The 23526-nt window shown below is 37.8% G+C and overlaps 1 protein-coding gene across 1 annotated transcript in view; it reads right to left on the minus strand.

Annotated features, from left to right (window-relative positions):
* Positions 1-8350: 8350 nt before the first annotated feature.
* The window catches only part of GBP5 (guanylate binding protein 5), a 38188-nt gene continuing 23012 nt past the window's right edge, over positions 8351-23526 (minus strand). Inside the window, exon 8 of the mRNA XM_042782827.1 lies at positions 8351-8437. Within this exon, the coding sequence (XP_042638761.1) occupies positions 8351-8437 (87 nt within the window). The remainder of the gene's footprint in view (positions 8438-23526) is intronic.

Here is a 23526-nt window from a genome sequence, read left to right on the forward strand (position 1 = left end):
AAAAAAAAAAAAAAACCTGATGAATCACATCAACATATAATGACTAAATATAAATACAATGCCATCACAATGCCTCAGAGACTACTGATAATCTCAGTTCAAACAAAGAAGCAAGGTAAATTAGTACAAACAGGGACCAGAATACAGAGCCAGAAAATGTCCCTGAGGAAGAAGCAGTCTTGGAATACCTGATAGGGCATTCAAAATAATTATATTTAGGTACTTGAAACAGATTGAGAGACAGATCAAGGAAAACACTGACAAAATCAAGGAAAACAAAGAAAAAACTCTAGAACAATTTAGGAAAACAACACAAGGCCACACTGACAAAATAAATGAAAATTAGAAACCATACAAAAACAGCAAATGGAAATCCAGAAGATTAATACTAAGATTTCTGAAATAGATAACACATTGAAAGGGCAAAAGAGTAGAATTGAATCAGTGGAAGATAGGATTAATCAGATTGAAGACAAATCTCTCAATACTACTTCATTTAGGGAACAATCAGAAAAAAGAACAACAAAAAAGAGAACACCTAATATTTATGTGGGACACCATCAAGAGGAATAGCTTACATGTAATCAGAATTCTGGGAGCTCTGGTAGCGTAGTGGCTAAGACACTTGCCTGCTAACCAGACGGCTGGCAGTTCAAACCCACCAGCCACTCCTCAGAGGGAAGGTTGGGCAATCCTACTTCCATAGTGATACTGCCTCGGAAACCCAAGGAGGGGTCGCTATGAGGTTTGACTCAACGACACATAACAACAACAATCAGAATTCCAGAAAAGGAAAAGACAAATAGAGAACAGAGAAAACTTGTTGGAAGAGAACTTCCCTAACATGATGAAAGGTGAGAAGATATATATTCAAGAGGTTTAATGAATTCCAAACAGGATAGAGCCCAAAAGAAAATCACCAAGATATAATAACACTTTCCAAAACAAAAGATGAAGAAAGTATCCTGAAAGCACCATGGGAAAAATGTAAGTTACCTACAAAGGGCAACTAATAAGACTAAGCTCTGATTTCTTGGCAGAAACCATCCAGGCAAGAAGGCAATGGTATGACACATATAAAACCCTGAGAGAAAAAGAAATTTGCAACTGAGGATTAAACACCCAGCACAATTTTTCCTCAATTATAATGGAGAAATTAGAACATATCCACATAACCAGATATTAAGGGAATTTATGAAAACCAGACCAACCTCATAAGAGATGCTAAAGGGAGTCTTTCGGACAGAGGACCAAAAACATTAGACAACAACTTGTGATTAATACATGTGATGACATAACACTGAAACCAACACAGATACAGAAATAGCCAAAGTAAAGTAAACTTACAGGATTGCAAACAGAACCAGAGACACCAATTTGTAATGAGAACAGCTACAAAGAAAAAAGAGGGAATAAACAACGTAGTTATAGAGCTTCCAAATGGAGAGGAAGTCAAGATGATTTTGAGATAGAACAGACTATTTTCAACATGAGAGAAAATAATAAATTACATGATAACCTTAATAAAATAACACCCTTCTCATCAAAATAAAAAAGAGGAAAGGCACAAATATTTAGCAAATGCTAAAACAAAAGCAGTGAAGCACATCCTACTTTGGTGAGTAGCGAATGGGATCTTAAAAGCTTGCAAGCAGCCATCTATATGCTCCTCATCCAGAGCAAAGAAGAATGAAGAAAACCAAAGATTCATGGAACAATTAGTCCAAGTGACTGGTACACCATGTGATCCTCAGCCTATATGACTATGAGACCAGGAGAACTAGAGATGGTGGCTGGCTACCACTGTCAACAACTCAGAGGGGGATCTATGTAGGAGATCCTGGACAGAGTGGAAGAATAATGTGGGATGAAATTCAAAATCATTTGGGGGAAAAAAAAAAGTGACCAGATTTGCTGGTCTGATAGAGCCTGGTAGAACCACTGAGACTATGACCCCTAGCTGGCTTTCACATCTAGAATTGAACACACTCCTGTGGCTTCCAGCTGAACAAAACACAGGTATATGAGATGAATGTTTACACTAGGTAAATACACTCCTTGGAGAGAACAATCTGGGAGAATAGAAGGGTTGTGTATGCACAGGGAGACAGCTCAGGGGGCAGGAGTGCCTGGATGGAAGGACACAGGGAAGAGGTAACTATGGGGAGGAAGTGGGAGGGGAGCTGTTGCATTGTGGTAAATTGTAGTCAATGTCATGAGACAGTGTATGTGAACTGCTGTAATGGAAAGTGAATTTGCTCTGTAAACTTTCACCCAAATCACAATTTTAAAAATAATAAATAAATAAACAGATTTAAAAAAGAGAAAGAGAGACAATTCTGCTAAAAAAAAAAAAAAAAAAAAAAGTGAAGGAAATGATCAAAAAAAAATCATAAGCAAATTTAGCTCAGCATAGAAAATTACATGTAACAAAGAAATCATCAACACCACATACACACACAACAAATGACAGCAATAAATTCATGTTTGTAATAATTATACTAAATGTAAATGCATCAATCAAGCAAAGAGAGTGGTAAAACAGGTAAGAAAACATGACCCATCAATTTGCTGTCTACAAGAGACACAGCGTAGACACAAATACAAAAATTGACTGAACATCTAAGGTTGGAAAAAAAATGTCACACAAATGACAATAAAAAAGAGCATGACTGACCATATTAATTTCTTATAAAATAGACTTCAAGACAAAAACCACCATAAGAGACAAGGAAGGACATTATATAATGATTAAAGGATTAGTCGAACAAAATGACATAACCATAATAAATATCTATACACCCAATGAGAGAGCCTCAAAACAAATAAACTTTAACAGAATGAAAAGAAAAACAGACAAATCCACAATAATATTAGACCATAATACATCACTTTCAATAAAGGATAGAACAGCTAGAAAGAAATCCAACAAGGACTAGAAGAACTAAACAGTACAATCAACCAACTTGGCATTTATAGATAGACATAAACAGAGCACTTTACTCCAAAATGGCACAATATACATTCTTTTCCAGAACACATGGAACATTCTCCAGAATAGATAATATGTTACGCCACAAAGAAAGCCTCAATAAATTTTAAAAAAGCGAAATACTGGAAAGCATCCTCTCGCATCACAGTTCTATAAAATTAGAAATCAACAATAGGAAGATCAAGGATAAAAAAGCAAACATTTGAAAACTGAATAACACCCTGTTTAAAAACTACTTGGTAATAGAAGAAATAAAAATGAAATAAAAAACTTCTTTGAATCAAATGAAACACAAAATAGTAAAATTTTGGGACACAGCAAAAGCAGTGCTTTGAGGACAATTTATAGCACTAAATACACACATCAAAAAATAAAAAAGAGCCAAAATCAACACCATAACCCAACATCCCAATAATGAGAAAAAGAGCAGCAAAAAAAAGCTTACAGTTACCAGAAAAGAAATAATAGATTCAAGCAGAAATAAATAAAACAGAAAAATAATAGAAAGAATCAAGGCTAGAAGTTGTTTCTTTGAAAAGAGTAGTAAAATCAACAGACCACTGGCAAATTTAATGGAAGGAAAAGAAGGAGAAGTTGCAAATAACACAAATAAGAAATGAAATGGCTGGATGTTACAACAGAACCAACAGAAATAAAAAGGATAATATCAAGATACTATAAATACCTGTACACAAACAAATTTGAAAACCTAAAAGAAATGGACAAATTTCTAGAAATACACTACCTACTAAACTAACACAGACTGAGGTAGAAAATTTTAACAGACCCTAACAAAGGAAGAAATTGAGCAGGTGATAAAAAAATTACCAATAACAAAAAAAGTTCTGGCCCTGATGGTTTCACTGGAGAATTCTACCAAACATTAAGAGGAGCACTAACATTAATACTACTCAAACTATTCCAGAACATAGAAAAGGATGGAATACTCCCAAATTCATTTTATGAATCAAGCATAACCCTGATACCTAAATCAGGTAAAGACACCACTGAAGAGGAAAATCACAGAACAATATCCCTCATAAATATAGACACAAAATCTTCAACAAAATCCTAGAAATAGAATCTAAGACTATATAGATATATAAAGTAATACACTATGAACAAGTGGCATTCATAACAAGTATGCAAAGATGGCTGAACATTAGAAAAATACTCAACGTAATCTATCACATAAATAAAACAAAGGAAAAGAACCACATAATCATATCAATAGAAGCAGAAAAGCCATTTGATAAAATTCAACACCCATTCCTGATAAAACTCTCAGCAAAATAGGGATAGAAGGCAAATTCCTGAGTATATTAAAGAGCATATACACAAAACCAACAGCTAACATTGTTTTCAATGAAGAGTGACTAAAAGCATTCCCCTTGTGAATGGGAACCAAGAATGCCTGCTGTCACCACTCCTATTCACATTGTATGGGAAGTCCTACCCAGGGCAATAAAGGGAAATAAAAGGTTTCCAAATTGGCAAAGAAGAAGTAAAACTATCTCTATTTGCAGATGATGTGATCCTAAACATAGACTAACCAACAGACTCAGCCAGAAGCCTACTGGAACTAATTGAAAGATTCAGAAAAGTAGCAATATACAAGATCAACATACAAAAATCAGGCAGATCTTCTATATCAATAGAGATCTCTGAAAAGAAAATAAAGAAAACAATATTATTTATGAAAAAAGATAAAATACTTAGGAATAAATATTATCAGTATGATGGAGTTGTGTGTCATCTTGGCTGGACCACAATTCTGAGTGGTTTAAGCAGTTGTGATGTGGGTTATTCCCATGATGAGATTGGATGTATATGTTTTGAGCAGCTAATCCATTGAAAGGAAGTTTCCCCAGGAGTGTGGCCTGCTTCCAACGTATTTATGGACATCCGGGGAAAAAGAGACACTCTTCTGTGGATTGGGATCCTGTTGTGCTGCCAACTACTGTCCATGAGCAAACAATCCACCATTCTGCCTAGAGATCTTGGATTCATCATTCATTGGAGTCAACAGCCAGTATACTGGCTGCCAGCCTTGAGTTTGTCAGCCCCTGCAGCTGCATGAATCAAGAAAAGCCTCCAGCTCAACATTTGTTCCAAGAGGTTGTGACTTGCCAGCTTCTATAAGTGTGTGAGCCATTTTCCTAAGATAAATTTATTTTTTTCTCTCTCTATATAAGCTTTACTGGTTTTGCTTCTCTAGAGAACCCAGCCTAACACAACCAAGGATTCAAAAGATCTATACAAAGAAAGCTACAAAACACTACTATAAGAAACTATAAGGGACCTACATGAATGGAATAACATGCCATGCTCATGGAGAGGAGGACTGAACATTATGAAAACGTCAATACTACCTGTTTTGGTTCTTTAATGCTGCTATAACAGACATAGCATAAACGTATGGCTTTAACAAACAGGATTTATTCTCTTACAGTTTAGGAGGCTAGAAGTCCAAGTTGAAAGTGCCAGCTCTCAGGACTGAGTGAAAACCCCTCAACTTTGGGTTTTAGCTCTGCCTCTTGCTCCTGGCTCATTCATCTGGAGGCTTCTCTTAATTCAGAAAGCTGCTGTCTGCTGAGGCTGACAAACCCAAGGTCAACAAGTAAAATGGCACAGTCCCAAAATTATCAAACAACATGAAAGGCCACTAGTCCAAGTTCAGAAACAGTCTCAAGATCAGTAGACAACATGGCAGGCCACTGTGATGAAGATTTGGCCAAATGCAAGATCCAGATGTGCCCAAAACTCGAGACCTTTCTCAAAGCTTCTTTTTACATACCGGAAGCAGACCACATCCCTAAGGCAGCTATTCAGCTGCTCACAGTAGATTCCAACATGGATTTGATTACTAGTCTCATCATGGGGAATAACTATATCCAGCTGCCCAGCTACTCAAAACCAGGCCCAGCCAAGTTGACACACAACCTTAGCTACCACACTACCCAAAGGAATCTATAGATTCAATGCAATCCTGATCCAGATTCCATCAGCATTCTTTAAAAGGACTTGGAGAAACCAATTACTTATTTTATAAGGAAAGGAAAGAGAACCCAGATAAGCAAAACACTACTGAAGAAGAAAAAAAGTAGGAGGTCTTACACTCTCTGATCTCAAAACCTACTATACAGCCATGGTAGTCAAAACAGCATGGTATTGGTACAATGAAAGATAGACCAGTGGAACAGAATTAAGAATCCAGAAATAGATCCATCCACCTATGGACAGCTGATCTTTGACAAAGGGCTGAAACCCATTAAATGGGAAAGAGATAGTCTCTTTAACAAATGGTGTTGGCAAAACTAGACATCCATTTGCAGAAAAATGAAACAAGATCCATACCTCACACCTTATGCAAAAACTAATTCAAGTTTGATCAAAGACCTCAATGTGAAACCTAAAACTGTTCATCAAAACTCATCAAAGATAAAATAAAGGAAAATTTAAGGGCCCTAATTCATGGTGTAATTAGACTACCAAATATAATCCAAAATTCACATAACCTTGATGACTGAGACCATAAGCTAGAGACCATTCCCAAAGCTGTTTCTTATATACGGAAGCAGACCACATACCCAAAGCAACTACTCAACTGCTCCAATAGATTCCAACATGGAGCTAATTACCAGTCTCACCATGGGGAATAACTATATTCAGCTGTCCAGCCACTCAACCAGACCCAGCCAAGTTGACACATAAATTTAACCACCACGACACTCTTTTGATAACTGTCTTAATGCCTCTGTGGACTGTCATTTAATTGTACTACCAAGGTCCTAGGAGGTGCAGAGTGCCTGAGTGGTGGAAATGGCTAAGTGCTGCACTGCTGACTGAAGGATTGGTAGTTTGGACCCACCCAGAGAGTCCTTGGTTGGCAGGCCTGATGATCTGCTTCCCAAAGTTCACAGCCTTGAAAACCCTATGGAACAGTTCTTCTCTGCACACATGGGATTGCCATTAGTCAAAATATACTCAATGGCAACTAATACTAACAGCCAAGGTCCTATACTTTCGGGTATTATTTGACAACAATTTCTCCTGAAAGATGAAGTAGCTCAGCTACAAGGAGATTTTGTGTGTTGCAGGTGCTGGTTTTGCACATAGGGAGGATCTGCTGAGAAGCAGGGCTTTTCTCTGTTCCTGATCCCCTTTACCAGACAATCCACTTGTTTAGTATAAGCACCTCTGGGTGATTTCAGTGGGTCTATGGGACTGGCTCAGTGGTCAGACATTTCATTCCAGTGGCTTCTAGTGGGGAAACTGGAAGGTAACGAAACATTAATTTATAATCCTCAAGAGCACAGAGCTGTGCCCTTAAGAGGGAGGCAGGAAATGGAAGACTGACCACAATGCTACTGCCTCATGGCTTGTAGGACAATGTAAAGATTCTGCTACTCTGTCAGCCGGTGGGTATTTTGTTCAATGAGAAATTTATCTGCATATAAAAACATGGTTTTATGTCAAGAGAAGGCCCCTGAAGTAATGGAACTATGTTGGAAATGAGAGGTGCATGACTCTGGCACTTACTTTACATTTTAAATATCCAAATTGCCTGTGAGCCAAAGTTCCTAAAACTGTCCTTTATTTTGAGAAATCTAGAGAGCAGACATTACCAGTACATTACAGAGGGACTTTAGGGTTGTTTTGCTCTTTTGCCATACAACAATACTGCAACAAATACACTAGTATAATTGTCATTTTGCACATGGGTAAATAAACCTATGACATAAATTCCAAAATGTGAACTATCTGGATCAAAAGGTTGTACATTTAAGTTTTTGATTTATGTTGTTGTTGTTGTATGGCAACCCTAGAGGATGGATTAGAACTACCCTGTAGGGTTTACTAGGCTGAAATCTTTATGGGAGCAGGTGACCAGGTCTTTTCTCCCATGGAGCAACTACTGGGTTCAAACCACCAACATTTTGGTTAGCAGCCAAGTGCTTAATCATACATAATCGTATCTGTTTGCACTTTCTACAACACATCTGAGAGATTAATTACCTGTTTCCCTAAACTCTTGCCAATCCAGTGCCCCTTCAAATGTGTTGTTCCATGCTAATCTTAGTGATGAAACAGATACCTCACAGTTTTAATTTGCACATCTCTTATTTTTAGTGATGCTCCGGATCTTTGAATGTTGAACCAACCTTCCATACCTGGAACAAATCCTACCTGGTCATGATGTATAATTCTTTTTATACATTGTTGGATTTAATTTTCTAATATTTTGTTAAGGACTTTTGCATCTGTGTTCATAAGAGATATTGGTCTGTAATTTTTCTTCCTGTAATGGCTTTGTCTGGTTTTGAGTTCAGGGTAATGCCAGCCTCATAGAATAGGTTAGGAAGTGTCCTTTGCTTGCACCTGGATATTCAAATCTTCTGGAACTTCTTCAATATGAACTAGGAGATTTTTGTCACTTAGAGACTGGTAAAAACAAAAAGAGAACTTGCATTTTAGGAAGAAATGCCTGATACAATCTCTAGGCAGATTGGAATTTTAGACTTGGGGGTTCCTGCCTGCAGAACTTAAGGGGGAAAAAAAGACAAATAAATGAGGGACATCCTTCAGCCAAGGTTCTGTTAAATTTTCCTTCTAGGGATCTTTGCATCATCACAGCTCTTGTGCCTGCAAATCTCCTTTTATCTAATTATGTGGTGCTTCATGACAAATCAACCTTGTGCCAATCTATGAAAAGGAGAGGAAATCCACTTCCGCACAGAGAGACAAAGAAGTACTTCTGGAGTTGAAATGGAGGCATCCATCCCAAGTGAAGAAGTGTATGTTTGCTTTCCTTGGTATATGTATGGAGTTCAATGGAGTAAGTATTTAATAAATATTTACTGAATAATTGACTCATGACAACAAATAGAACTACTTTTCTGATCTTACTGTCCCCATGTCGGAAAGAAAATGTGGGTTCAAAAATAGAGTAAAGCCAAATACAAGGATAAGATACTGCTGGGAAAAATATCTGAAAGAGGACAGATGATACCCAGGTTAATAAAGAAAAACTTTTACAAGTCTGAGCCAAAAATACACACTCCATAAATAAGTTTAGAGATTTCTTTAACAGAAATCTCCAAAGAGTAAGGTTAATCTAAGTATAATTTGAAACCCTCACTACCTCTCTATATCAGACTTGACCGTCCCTTCCAGAGTGATTATGAGCTTAAATTAGATGTCCAGTAAAAGTCATTGAAAGGATTAACAAAAAAGATGAATAAATAAATATGTACATTCCCTTTGGGGTGTCATTACTCATCCACCCTACTAAATAAAATATATAAAATAAACTTATAAAAATTTTGTTGTTGTTAGATGCCGTGGAGTTGGCTCCGACTCACAGTGGCCATATGTACAACAGAATGAAACATTGCCCTATCCTGTGCCAGCCTCACAATCCTTGCTGTACTGGAGCCCATTATTGTAGCCACTGTGTCAATTCCTCTTGTTGAGGGCCTTCCCCTTTTTTATTGACCTTACACTTTACCAAGCATGATATCCTTCTTCAGGGAATTGTCTCTTCTGATAACATGACCAAAGTAGGTCAGATGAAATCTGGCTATTCTCACTTCCAAGGAGCATTTGGCTATACTTCTTCCAGGACAGATTTGTTCATTCAGCCAAAAGGCTGTCTATGGTACTTTCGGTATTCTTCACCAAACCACAACTCAAAAGCATCAACTCTTCTTTGGTCTTTCTTATTCATTGTCAAGCTCTCACATGCATATGAGATGATTGAAAATACCATGGTTTGGATTAGGCACACCTTAGTCTTTAAGGAGACATCTTTGCTCTTCAGCACTTGAAAGAAGTCTTTTGCAGCCAATTTGCCCAGTGCAGTACATCGTTTGATGTCTTGACTGCTGCTTCCATTGGTTGAATTGTGGAAACAAGTAATATGAAATCTTTAACAACTTCAAACTTTTTTCTATTTATTGTGATGCCGCTTATTTGTCCATTTGTGAGGGTTTTCATTTTCTTTATGTTGAGATATAATCCATACTGCAGACTGTAGTTATTTAATCTTCATCAGTAAGTAAGTGCTTCAAGTCATCCTCACTTTCAGCAAGCAAAGTTGTGTCATCTGAGTATCACAGGTTGTTTATGATTCTTCCTCCAATCCTGATGCCATGTTCTTCATGTAGTCCAGCTTCTCGGATTATTTGTTCATCATATAGATTGAATAAGTATGGTGAAAGGATACAACCCTGATGTACTCCCTTCCTGATTTTAAACCATGCAGTATCTGGTTGTTCTGTTTGAACAGCAGCCTCCTGGTCTATGTACAGGTTCCTCATGATTACAATTAAGTGTTCTGAAATTCCCATTCTTCTCATTTCTCATTCTTCATAATTTGTTATGATCCACACAGTAAAATGCTTTTGCATAGTCAATAAAACATAAGTAAACATCTTTCTGGTATTCTTTGCTTTGAGCCAAGATCCATCTAACATCAGCTATGATATTCCTCATTCCATGTCCTCATTCTGACTCCAGCTTGCATTTCTGGAACCTCTCTGTCAATATACTGCTGCAACTGTTTTTTGAATTATCTTCAATAAGATTTTGCTTCCTTGTGATATTAATGATATTGTTCAATAATTTCCACATTCTGTGGGATCACATTTCTTTGGAAGAGGTACAAATATGGATCTTTTCCAGTCATTTAGCCAGGTAGTTGTCTTCCAAATCTCCTGGCATAGTCTAGTGACTGCCTGCAGTATGGTATCTGTTTATTGAAACATCTCAGTGGGTATTCTGTCAGTTTCTGGAGTTTTGTTCTTTACTTTGTCCTTCAGTGCAGCTTCAACTTCTTCCTTCAATGCCATTGGTTCTTGATCGAAATGGATGAACATCGACCGATTCTTTTTGATACAGTGACACTGTGTATTCCTTCCATCTTCTTTTGGTGTTTCTTTGTGTACAATGTTTTATGAGCTTATTTTGAGCATCTATTTCTGGTTTGGTTTTTAAGTGTTGATGTCAAGTGTCCTGATTTTAATTTGCTGTTCTCTGTTGTGGGTTCTCTGTTGGAAGGACTCTCTTTTGCATTTCCTGTAGTATTGATCTGGTTTTCACAAATTCCTTTAATTTTTGTTTGTCTGAGAATGTCTTGATTTCACCCTCATATTTGATGGACAGTTTGGCTGGATATAGAATTCTTGGTTTGAAGTTCTTTTCCTTCAGTGTTATATGCCAGTTCATTTTCTTCTTGTCTGCATGGTTTCTGCTGAATAATCAGAACTCAGTCTTACTGCTTGTCCATTGTAGGTGACATTTCTTTTTTCCCAAGCTGCTCACAAGATTCTTTCTTTGTCTTTGGTTTTGGAGAGTTTGATTATGATATGTCTTTGTGACTTTCTCTTGGGATCTATCCTGTAAGGGGTTTGTTGAGCCTCTTGGACAGATATCTTGTCTTCCTTCATGATATGGGGGAAATTTTCTGTTAGCAATTCTTGCACAATTTTCTCAGTTTTTTATTTTTTTAATTTTTTTATTTTTCCCTCCTCTTGTTCTGGTATTCCAATTAGGCATATATTGTTTCCTTTCATGTCATCCCATATAACTCTTAGGTTCTCTTCATTTCTCTTAAATCTTTGTTCTGATTTTTCTTCTTACAGGCTGGGGTCAAGGGATTTATCTTCGAGTTGGGAAATGCATTCTTCACCCATTTCTAGTCTACTCTTTTGTGCTTCCACTGTGTTGTGTAATTATGTAATTTTGATATTCATTTTCTGGATTTCTAACTGTTGTTTTTGTGAGTTCTGATTGTGTATATATCTTGTTATTTTGTTCTTGAATGGTTTTTCTGAATTCCTGCAGGGTACTGTCTGTGTTCCCCTTGATTCTTTTTGTGGTTTCCTTGAGCTTTTGTAGAGTTCTATGCATAGCTTCTTAATTCCTTCTCAGATAATTCTATTTCCTGTTCTTCTTCCATGATAGATAAATCTCCAGCCTGGAGTTTTATTTCTATTGTATTGTCCTGAAATTTTGTTTGATTTGAGGTTGTCTGTTGTTTCCTGGACATTTTGAAGTCATTGTCTTTAACTGTTAGTTATGTATTGCTTTGTTTCATGCTGATTTTATGTTTAAATATAAAAGTGTGGAGCAGGTGTACTTTTTTATTATTAATTAAGATGTACTGCTCTGCAGTTTTCTTTATATTAATGAAATCACTGTTGGGAATGTGGATACAGGTCTCTGTTCATCGTGATGGGGATTTGGAGTTGAGTGAGCAGGTGTTGTGGTGGCTTAATATTCTTCTTCTATTGGATGAGGGAGGGGAGAAGGGGGAAAAAGAGAAAGAAAGAAAAAAGAAAAAGGCTTCAGTACCCAGTCTCCTTTTTTCACATTTCTGCATTTGCTGCCGATTCTGGGGGTTTGTTTTGACTCTGCTTTGGAGCTCTGATGGCATAGTGCCTAAGGCATTTGACTGCTAACCAGAAGCCTGGCTGTTCAAACCCATCAGTCAGTCCTCAAAAGGAAGGTTGGGCAATCTACTTCCATAGTGATACCACCTCGGAAACCCAAGGAGTGGTCGCTGTGAGTCAGATCCAATGTGACAGCAGTGCATTGGGACAGCTCCAGTCATGATGTTTTGGTGTCGATCACATACCCATGGTTCAAAATTGACAGAGACTCCAGTGTTTAGGTCACTACTTTCCACTTGGGTCAGAAAGTTGCAAAAACCCTGTATCCCGGTCCACTGTGTGCTAAAAAGCTGTCGTGGAGGGGTTGAATGCCAGCTCTCTGCAGTGTGCTTGTTCTAGGGTTCACCTTCTTACAACGAGTTTTCTACCTTCCCCCTCTCTACTCTGAACTCTGCAGCTGCCTGAGCCAAGGGGGTTTCTGCTCAGTTTCTCAGCAAGTTTATTTGGTTACTTAGCTCAGCTCCCAAGGTTACTGTCAGAAGCTCCCAGTGTGGGTATTTCAAGTCCCAAAAGCCTCCACAGGTTTTGTGGTGCCCCCCCTTCCTCCTTCTTTCTGCAACTCTCCCCTATATTGCTAATGAGGTTTCTGCATCTCCACCTTTCTGTCTCCCTGCCAACCAGGTAGGTTCATTGATTTTTCCTGGCTATTTAATCTGCTTTCTTCTCTGCCTCCACTAAACCTGGCACCCTCATTCCTACTCAGCTGTTTACAACTCTAGAATCCCAGATTGTAACTGCTACACCTAGTTTTTCAGGAATTAAGAGGCTAGAGGGAACAAACATATGGGCTTCTGGTATGATGCTATCTTACCACACCCTCCCTGGTTGTTGACTGTGGATCCAAGTGAAATGACATCTTTGACAACTTTAATATTTTCTCTGTGTATCATTATGTTGTTTATTGGTCCAGTTGTGAATATTTTTGTTTTCTTTATGTTGGCGTATAATCCATAATGAAGACTATAGTCTTTGATCTTCATCAGCAAGCACTTCAAGTCATCTTTACTTTTTGCAAATAAGGTTGTGTCATCTGCATAATGCAGGTTGTTAGTGAGTCTTCCTCCAGTCCTGATGCTGTGTTCTTCATATAGTCCTGCTTCTAGAATTATTTGCTCATCACACAGATTGAATAAGTTTGGTGAAAAGATACAAACCTGATGTATGCTCTTCCTGATTTTAAACCATGCAGTATTCCCTTGTTCTGTTCAAATGATTGCCCCTTGGTCTATGTACATGTTCCTCATGAGCACAATTAAGTGTTCTGGAATTCCCATTCTTTGCAACATTATCCATAATTTATTATGATCTACACAGTCGGATGCCTTTGCATACTCAATAAAACACAGATAAAAATCTTTCTGGTACTCCTTACTTTCAGCTAAGATCTATCTGGCATCAGCAATGATATCCCTCATTTCATGTCCTCTTCTGAATCCAGCTTGCATTTCTGGAAGTTTTCCGTCAATGTACTGCTGCAACCATTTTTGAATTATCTTCAGCAAGATTTTACTGACGTGACATTAATGATATTTTTCAGTAATTTCTACACTCTGTTGGATAACCTTTCTGTGCACTGGGCACAAATATTGATCTCTTCCAGTCAGTTGGCCATCCAGATTTCTTGGCATAAATAAGTAAGATGTCTCCAGCACTGCATCCATTTGTTGAAACATCTCAGTGGGTATTCTGCCAATTCCTGGAAACTTATATTTCACCAATTCCTTCAACTCATCTCGTCTTCAGTCATTGGTATTCAGTGAATCAATTCTATTCTTCACATCATATCTAAATTCAGGTAGGAAATACTCAGAGTCATATTTTGGCTCTCATGGACTTGTTTTAATTTTCTTCAGCTTCAACTTGAACTTGCATATGAGTAATTGGTGGTCTGTTCCACTAGTCAGTTCCTGGCCTTGTTTTGACTGATGATACTGAGCTTTTTCCATTGCCTCTTCCCACAGATGTAGTCAATTTGATTCCTGTATATTCCATCTGGTGAAGTACTTGTGTATAGTCACATGTAAAGAACAAAAAATGTGCATGGAAGACAAAGTTTTGGAGCCCACTTAAGTGGCATGGGAACTGCAGGCTGGAGGACAATTTCTCAGCTGTCTTCACTTACCACTTGAGCTTTCCTCCTGTGTATGGTTCCACAGGGAAACCAACTATTCTTTTTAGAGACTGAAAAGCAGAACATTACAGCCATCCAATTAAGGAACAGAAGAGACTCAAAATTGAAATTAAACATGCTTGTTGCAGAATTGAGAGTTTTCAGGTATTTTGGGAGAATATAATGTGTGAGGTGAGGTGGGTGGAAAGTTCCTTGTTTCTCCTATCAGGAAACCTGGTTTTGGAAACCCAAGTTCATTCTTTATTCAGTTATGTTAGGTGTCCTTGGCTGGCAAAGTAAATATAAAACACCAGGCATGAATATAAACAAAGTAACACTAGTTTGAGAATATGTCAAAAGTCTGTCTCTTAAGAGTGTTTTGTTAGGGAAGAGAATTTGTTTTGGTTTTGGTTTTGTAATTTTTTTTTGCTTGCTCATTTCTCTTCTTTTTTCATAAAAATAAATAAACATTTGTGTCTGAATATACTTAAAACCTCTAATATATTGTTGTTTTTAGGTGTCATTGAGTTGAGTCTGACTCATAGTGACCCCATACACAACAGAACAAAACACTGCCTGGTCCTGTGCCATCCTCACCATCTTTGGTGTGCTTGAGCCCGTCATTGCAGTCAGTGTATCAATCCACCTCTTTAAGGGTCTTCCCCTTTTTCACTGACCCTCTACTTTACTAAGCATGATAGTCTCCTCCAGTGACTGGTCCCTACTGATAACCTGACCAAAATGGGTGAGACAGAGAGTGGCCATTCTCATTTCCACGGACCATTCCAGCTGCACTTCCAGGACATGTATTAGTTCTTCTTGCAGTCCATGGTATTTTCAGTATCCTTCACCAATGTCACAATTCAAAGACATCAACTCTTTGGTTTTCCTCATTCATTCAAAACCTAGTCCATAGATAATCACTATTATTTTGTTGCATATTTCCAGATATTTTTCTCTGCTTATTCTAGAATATATCCAGATTTTGAGAATCTGCTTTAAATAAAACAATACAAAATACAAATTTAAAGCCAAATTAAATCCAAACTCATTACCACTGAGTGAATTCTGACTCATAGTGTTCCTACAGGACAGAGTAGAACTGCCCCATAGGGTTTCCAAGGCTGTCTGTCAGTCTTTAAGTAAACAGACTGCCACATCTTTCTCCCACAAAGTGGCTGGTGGATTTGAACCATTGATCTTTTGGTTAGCAGCTAAATGCTCAACTACTGTGCCATTAGGGCTCCTTACAAATTTAAAAGTGAATATTTATTTAAAATGAGCAAGAATATAACGAACAATACATTTTTAAAAAACTGACAAATGCTACAGTTTGCCTGTTTTTGTTTTTTTACGTCTTTTAGGGTACTTCATGTTATCATATTTAAATGTCAGTGTGAGCAATAAGTCTTACATTTTAATTTGAGATTTATCAACAATTTTAATACATTTTATCATTGCATTGTATTGTTTTGAATTACAAAACTAGAAATATGTAATCAAATTAGTTTTTTACTACCTATGTTGTCTTCTGGAGGTATTTTATGGGAGCAATGTGGGCTTTGATTCATTAACTGTTTTTCTCTGACAAGAATGTTCTGAGCAGATTAAAAAGACATTACATGTTCATTCCATTTTCACTAATACATTTGTGTAAAATTGGTTCTTTGACGAAAATAGAGGTAAAGACTAAGTATCAACCCAGATGTTAGAGATACACTTTTTATAGCTTTGTATATATTCCTAATATGACAAACTTGAAACTGAACTAATAGAAGAAAATAAAATTTCATGTTGAAGTTTTTAAATCCTCCCTTTTCCTTTGATATGTGATATTGTGTCACCAAACCCACTTTTGTGAGAAAATTTATCTTTCAATACGAGTTTGTATATAGTCCTTTCTAATTTTCAATACTAAAATGTACTCTTTTTTTTCTTTTGTTTTAAATTGTGATGGAAATATACCCACCAAAATATTCACCAATACAACAACCTTCACATTCACAATTCAGGGACATTGACTCCATTCTTCTAGTTGTGCCACCACCATCACTATCATTATCTTCTTCCAAAATATTCTACCAGCGTTAACCTAAACTTAATGCCCCCCAAAACAAAAATTTCCCTTTCCCCTCTCCTTCCCATCCCTGGTAACCATTAAACATCTTTGGTTTCTGTATAGTTGCTTATTTCATGTTAGTGAGATCCAGAAGTCCTTTTGACTGACTTATTTTACTCAGTATAACGTTTTCAAGATTCAAGCATGTGGTGGCATGCATCAGGACTTCATTTCTCTTTATGGCTGAATAATATTCTGTTGTACATATATTACCCATTTTGTTTACCACTCATCTGTTGATGGGCATTTCGGTTGTTTCCATATTTGGGCTATTGTAAAAAGTGCTGCATGAATATTGGTGTACAAGTTTTTGTTTATGTTCCTGCCTTCACTTCTGGGTGTGTACCTAGGATTAAGATTACTGGCCCTGTGGTAGTTCTATGTTGAACATTCTGAGGATCCATTAAACTTTTTTCCATACTGGGTGCATTTTACATTCCTACCAACAATAGATGAGGAGTTCCTCCACAACCTCACCACCACCCATTGGTTTCTGATTTTTGATCATTGTCATTCTAATGGGGGTGAAGTGGTATCTTATTGGGGTTTTTATTTGCATCTCAAGGGCAACAGTTTGTGTTTGTTTGGTAATGGCTAATGATGTTGAGGGAGCTCTGGTGGCTCAGTGCCTAAGGCATTTGACTGCTAACCAGAAGGCTGGCGGTTCAAACCCACCAACCACTCCTCAGAAGGAAGGTTGGGCAATCTACTTCTGTAGTGATATCGTCTCAGAATTCTAAGGAGCAGTCACTATGAGTTGGATCTGACTCCACAGCAGTGAGTTTGGTTTGGTTTTGAATGATATTGAACATCTATTTATGTGCTTGTTGGTCATTTAAATATCCTCTCTGGTGAACAGTCTGTTCAAGTCCCTTGCCTATTTTTTGATTGGGTTGTTTGTCTTTTTGTCGTTGTGTTAGTGAAGGTTATGTGTCAACTTTCGCTGGACCTGGTTTTGAGTGTCTAGGCAGCTGCTTGTAGTTATTCCCTGTGATGAGACCAGCAATCAGCTCCATGGTGGAATCTGCTATGAGCTGCTGAGTAGCTGCTTTAGGGATGTGGTCTGCTTCCAGTATATAAGAAGAAGTTTTGGGAACGGGCTAGAGCTTTTTGGCACGTTTGGACCCTGCATGTAGGTGAGTCTTTATTTAGCAGCCCGCCATGTTTCCTGGCAATCTTGGACTGTCTCTGGACTTGAATCAGTGACCTGCCATGTAGTTTGGTAATCTTGGGACTGTGCCATTTTATTTTTCAAACTTGAGCTTATTATTAGCCTCAGCAGCCAGCAGCTGCCTGAGTGAAGAGACACCGGTAGCTCCAGTGGGCCGGAGCAAGATGCAGAGCTGAAGCCCAAGGTTGAGGGGCTTTCACCTAGCCCCTAGAGCCTGGCACTTTGAATGTGTACTTCTAGCCTCCAAAGCTGTAAGAGAATAAACTACTATTTGTTAAAGCCATCTACCTGTGGTATTTCTGTTAGAGCAGCACGAAGTAACCAAAACAGTTGTTAAGTTGTACAAGTTTTTAAAATGTATTTGGGATATTAAGCCTTTATCTGATATATGTTCCTGAATATTTTCTCCCAATTTGTATGTTATCTTATCCCTTTGTGGATAAAGCTCTTTGATGAACATTTTTATGAGGTCCCATTGATCTATTTTGTCTTTTTCTGCTCAAGCTTTTGTTGTCATATTTAGTAATCTATCATTAAACACTAGGTCCCACAACATTATGCCTATATTTTCTTCTAAGAATGGTTTCAGTTTTCATGTTTAGATCCTTCATCCACTTGGAATTGGTTTTTGTGTGTGATGTGAGGCCTTCTTCTGCATGTGGAAATCCAATTTTCCCAGACCCATTTATTGAAGAAACTCTTCCTTCACCATTGAATGAACTTAGCACCCTTACTGAAAATCAGTAGACCATAAATGTATGAATTTCTAGATTTCCAATTCTAAGGTTTATATGTCTACTATTATACCAGTACCAGGCTGTTTTAATTAGCTTGTAGTATGTCTTGAAATCAGGAAGTGCAAGTCTTCCTACTTTGTTCTTCTTCACAATTGCATTAGCTATTCAGAGTCCATTGCTCTTCCATATAAATTTGAGGATTGGCTCTTCCATTTCTGCAAAGAAGGTTGTTAGAATTTTAATGGGGATTTATTGAATTTATAGATTGCGTTGGGTAGTTTTCTCATCTAAACTGTATTAAACCTTCCAGTCCAAGAACCTGGAATGTTCTTCTATTTATTTAGGTCTTCTTTATAAAAAGTACTCTTATATATTATAGTGAAATTAGATGATCATTTTTTTAAATTGCCTTTACTTGATAATATCAAAATTGGGTGATGCTATTTTTTTCTTTTCTGAAACACTGAGGTACATTTTATTGGTACATATAATCCAATTTGGGAACCACTAATATTGGATATTTAGAGATGAACAAAGCAAAATTCTCAGTTTTGGTGAGTCTATATCTTGAAGTGGGAAAATATTACAAAATAAAGTAAGAAGTAATGAGTGTTAAAATAATGTTACAAGTGAGGTGCTCGGATCTCTACAAAAGCAACAATTAATTATATTTCAAAAGATTTTAGATGGCTTTACAAAGAAGGTGCCATTTCTGTTGGATCTTGAAGGATGACTCTGATTTCAGCAAAGACAGATTAGAGGAAATGTATTTTAGAGCAAAGGAAAGGAATGAGCAAATAAGCAATGGGAGGAAGTAAATGCTAGGGTTTCACCAAAGCTTGCTTATTGAGGGCTCATTAAGGATGAGGTTGAGAGATCAGTTGGAATTTGGATCATGGACTGTATTCCACAGGCAGAAAGAAGAATCTTTGAAGATTATTGGCATGCTTAGAGCTGTACTTACATTCTATCTCTCTGATAATAGGAGAAGACAGAGACTAAAATGAGGACACTGGAGATAAACATCATTTAGGAAGTTGTTGCTACATTTCAGAACATTGTTACAGTCCTGCTACTCTATGCTTATATGGAAGTACTGTGCCATGGTCAGTCATGGATTAAGATTTCTTCCATCTTCTTCTGTATCCGCTAAGGCATTATACTCATCTATAAGGTCAAAGTCTAGTAATATATCAAACAGTGTTTCAATGCTATTCATAAGGTTTTCATCAGCCAATTCTTTGAGAAGTGGATGGCCTCTTCTTTCTTCCAAGTCTGTCTTAGCAACCACCACAGTATGAGAGACTGACAGACAAGTTTGTCTCTCTTAGTTGTTCCAAACCACTCCACACCCTTCCTGGTCTCCCTCAGCTGTTCCAAACCAAAAAATTAAGGAAGAAGACTTGATGCTTTTGAGTTGTAGTGTTGGCAAAGAATAGTGAAAGTACCATGGACTGCTAAAAGCCCCTTCTGAGATGATAGATGGAGGAAGTGCAGCCAGAATGCTCCTTGGAAGCAAGAATGGCCACACTTCATCTCACCTACTTTGGTCATGTTGTCAGAAGGGCCGATTCTCTGAAGAAGGGTATCATCCTTGGTAAAGTGGAGGGTCAACAAAAAAGGGGAAGGCCCTCAACAAAGTGGATTGACACAGTGGCTGCAACAATGGGCTCAACTATAGCAAAGATCATGACACTGGCACAGGACTGGGCAGTGTTTACATTCAATTGTACACAAGGTTACTATGAGTCAGAGAGAACTCGGCAGCACCTAACAACAACAACATAAGGTCAAAGCTTGACTGCTGTCACATCTGTGATAGTAGAAACAGGAAAGAGAGAATAATGAAATATAGGCTCAAAGTTCTAGGACAAACCCACAGTGATATAAATACAGGCTTGCTCATTCAATGGGCAAATATAATTGCATGACCACTGCTAGCTATATGAGCAGCTAGAAAAGTATGATCTCTAGCTGGTTTGCCAAAAGCTTATCTTGTAAAATGTCCATCATTTGTAGAGCTAAAACGTATGCTATAGCTCTAATTTTTTAATCCATCAGAGAGCTGAGTTCACAAGGCAACCAAGTATACTAAATACAAAAGGTGATAAGCCCTTTTGAGATGACAGGGCACCAAACCAAACCAAAGTCACTGCCATCAAGTCAATTCTGACTCATAGTGACCCCCTTTGGATTTCCACGGCAGTAAATCTTTAAGGAAGTAGATTGCCCCATCTTTCTTCTGTGCACAGAAATGGTTAATTATTTAACAAACATGGAGGTAAGAAGAAATGAACTAAATATGAATGACTTTTTTAAGACTATGTAGGTGATAGCCTGACAATTTAGAATTTAAGAGCCTCAGACATAAGGCAAATTTTTACATATTCAAATGCAACTAACTCTCCACTTAAGAGCAGGGCAGGAAAGATGAGAGAACCCCCTTTGGTGGGGCAAGCAGACAGGGTATTCCAGGGTGTAAGGGTGCTGCAGAAGTAACTGGATTACAGAAAAATGCCCATGCCTTCACCAGGAGCCTTGCATTGAATAACAAGTAATTGCAGTGTATCACTGGGATGGGAAAAAGAACACTAAGAAAGAAGGAACCCATGTAACATGTGCTGAAAGCTGAGAGAATAACAGGAACACTGATAAAAATTTTCTGGAACTCCAGGCTTTGCATAAAGGACAATGCAGTGACTGAACTCCACTGGAGGAATTTGATGCTTGTGGTGCACTAATGTAGCTAGCAACAAAACCCAAATCCAGCTGAACTGCAACTACATCTTAATATAAATGAAGTGTTCCCATTTCTAACAATAAATATTATTATATCAATATCCATTGTTTTTTAAACAATGCCTAGGCATCAATAAAGAATTATGACATGTAGAGAAATCAATTAAAAACTAACCACAATAAAGAGATAAAGCAAGCAACAAAAACAAACCAAATATTAGAATAATCACAGAGTACCTTTAAAATAATGATTATTATCCTTGGAAGGAAGGTTGGGCAATCTACTTCCGTAGTGATACTGCCACAAAAACCCAAGGAGGGGGGTCGCTATGAGTCGGGTCCGGCTCAAAGGCAAATAACAACAACAATAACATTATGTCAAAGGATCTAGTGGAAGTGTGACCAACACACATGATATACGAACATGTGAAATTTTTGCAAGAAAATGAAAATCATTAATAGAGTTAAATGAAAATGCTATAAATGAAAAGCACAATATCAGTGATGAAGAATCCTTTTAATGGGCTTAACAGAAGACTGAGTGTGTAGACAGTATAGGAAAAGTTAGAAAATGTGAGATAGATCAATAGAAATTAACCAAACTCCCAGCCATCAGAACAGGAAGGAAAATAGTCATTAGTAGGAGCTAAGTAGTAATCTCTGGTTCCTTGGTTCTTTGAACCAGTATTTGATAAGTCTGAGTAATAAGAAATATCTCAACAGTGCAGTTGTCTCTATTGACAAATAATATCCCAAATAGAAGATTAGTTTAGGTCTTCCTTAATTTCCAAAAGTGAAAATCAATCCACCATCTTTGCTCTGTAAAAATGTTTGGTGATAGATTGAAAATGGTTGCAAATTTATTGTAACTGCTCCCATAGAAAGATAGTTTCCATTTCTGCTTATCTTGAATCAAGGTTGTCCCTGTAACCTATTTTGATCAACAGAATGTAAAAGAAATGGTATTAGGTACAAGACTGGATCTTAAGAAATCTGCAGCTTCTGTCTTAGAAGCCAGCCATTTGAGACTGCCATGCTATGGGAAAGTACAAGCTAGACACACAGAGAGAAATCAGTGCCACAAGGGAAATCTTTGAGTGTCAGACATGTGAGGACAGTAGTATCACTAGGGTTGGTGTCATTTAGTACAGTAGCTCATGGTGTCATATCTCCAAAAGGCTAGTCGGACTGGCCTCAGGTGGGGCAGCTGGCCTGCCCACATAGGTGCAGGGCCCAGCTATGCCCTTCAAAACTCCACCCTCCTACCCCACTCTCTATGGCTTCTATTGGCCGAGATGGAGACCCTTCTCTTTGCCCAATGGCAGAGGCTAATGTAACCTTGTGGCCAGCACCAAAACTGGCCAGTGAGGGGATGATTGTGGTGGTGATGAGTTACTCTAGTAACACTACCGCCATGGTGGCCCCTTCCCCCAAAATGCCAGCTGTCCCACCATGGCTGTCACCCCAGGGGTCATTTAGGTGTCACCCTCTCTGACAGTATCAGAGGGTGCAGTCTGCACCTCCCACACACCCCCAGTGACACCACGTGTGAGTGAAACCTTTTGGGACCTTCCAGCACAGCTCAGACAGCAGTTGAGGAGAGTATAAATCAGCAGTGGTTGGAGGGAAGCATGGCCTTTGTGGCACGGTGGCTGGATTTGAAGCACAGTAGCCAGAGTCATTAATCAGTTTGGTTCCTCCATCTTCAGGGCCACCAGAAGTTTGCTTCCCCATCTTTCAAAAACCAAAATGGTAAGAAGGCATGTACTAAGAAGTCTCACTGCTGCCCCCGTGCCAGTCCACCCCTTCACTAATCGTCTTTTTTAGACTTTGTTTATCCTTCCACTGTTTCCTTATGCAAACACAAACAATAAAAATATATTTGTATGTATACATTTTCACACACAAAATTAAACTCTTATTTCCCTCCCTATTTCAAATACTAAATGTGGTAAACTACTCGTTGTATACAGTCCACTGCATCTTGCTTCAGCAGTATAGTCTGCAGCTATTTCTACATTAATGTACTGACAGCTTCCTTATTTTAAATTTTACAAGCATTTAGTATTCTATGGTTAATTTATTCAATTATTTATTGTTAGACATTTGGGCTTTTGCTATTTTCTATTTCAAAAAGTGTCTCCAATGAATGACCTCATAGATAATTCACTTCATGAAGTGCAAAACTATTTGTAGTATAGAT

This window comes from Orycteropus afer, unplaced genomic scaffold (genome assembly GCF_000298275.1).
Source record: "Orycteropus afer afer isolate SDZICR_OR568_19922 unplaced genomic scaffold, OryAfe1.0 scaffold00482, whole genome shotgun sequence".
NCBI classification, from domain to species: Eukaryota; Metazoa; Chordata; class Mammalia; order Tubulidentata; family Orycteropodidae; genus Orycteropus; species Orycteropus afer.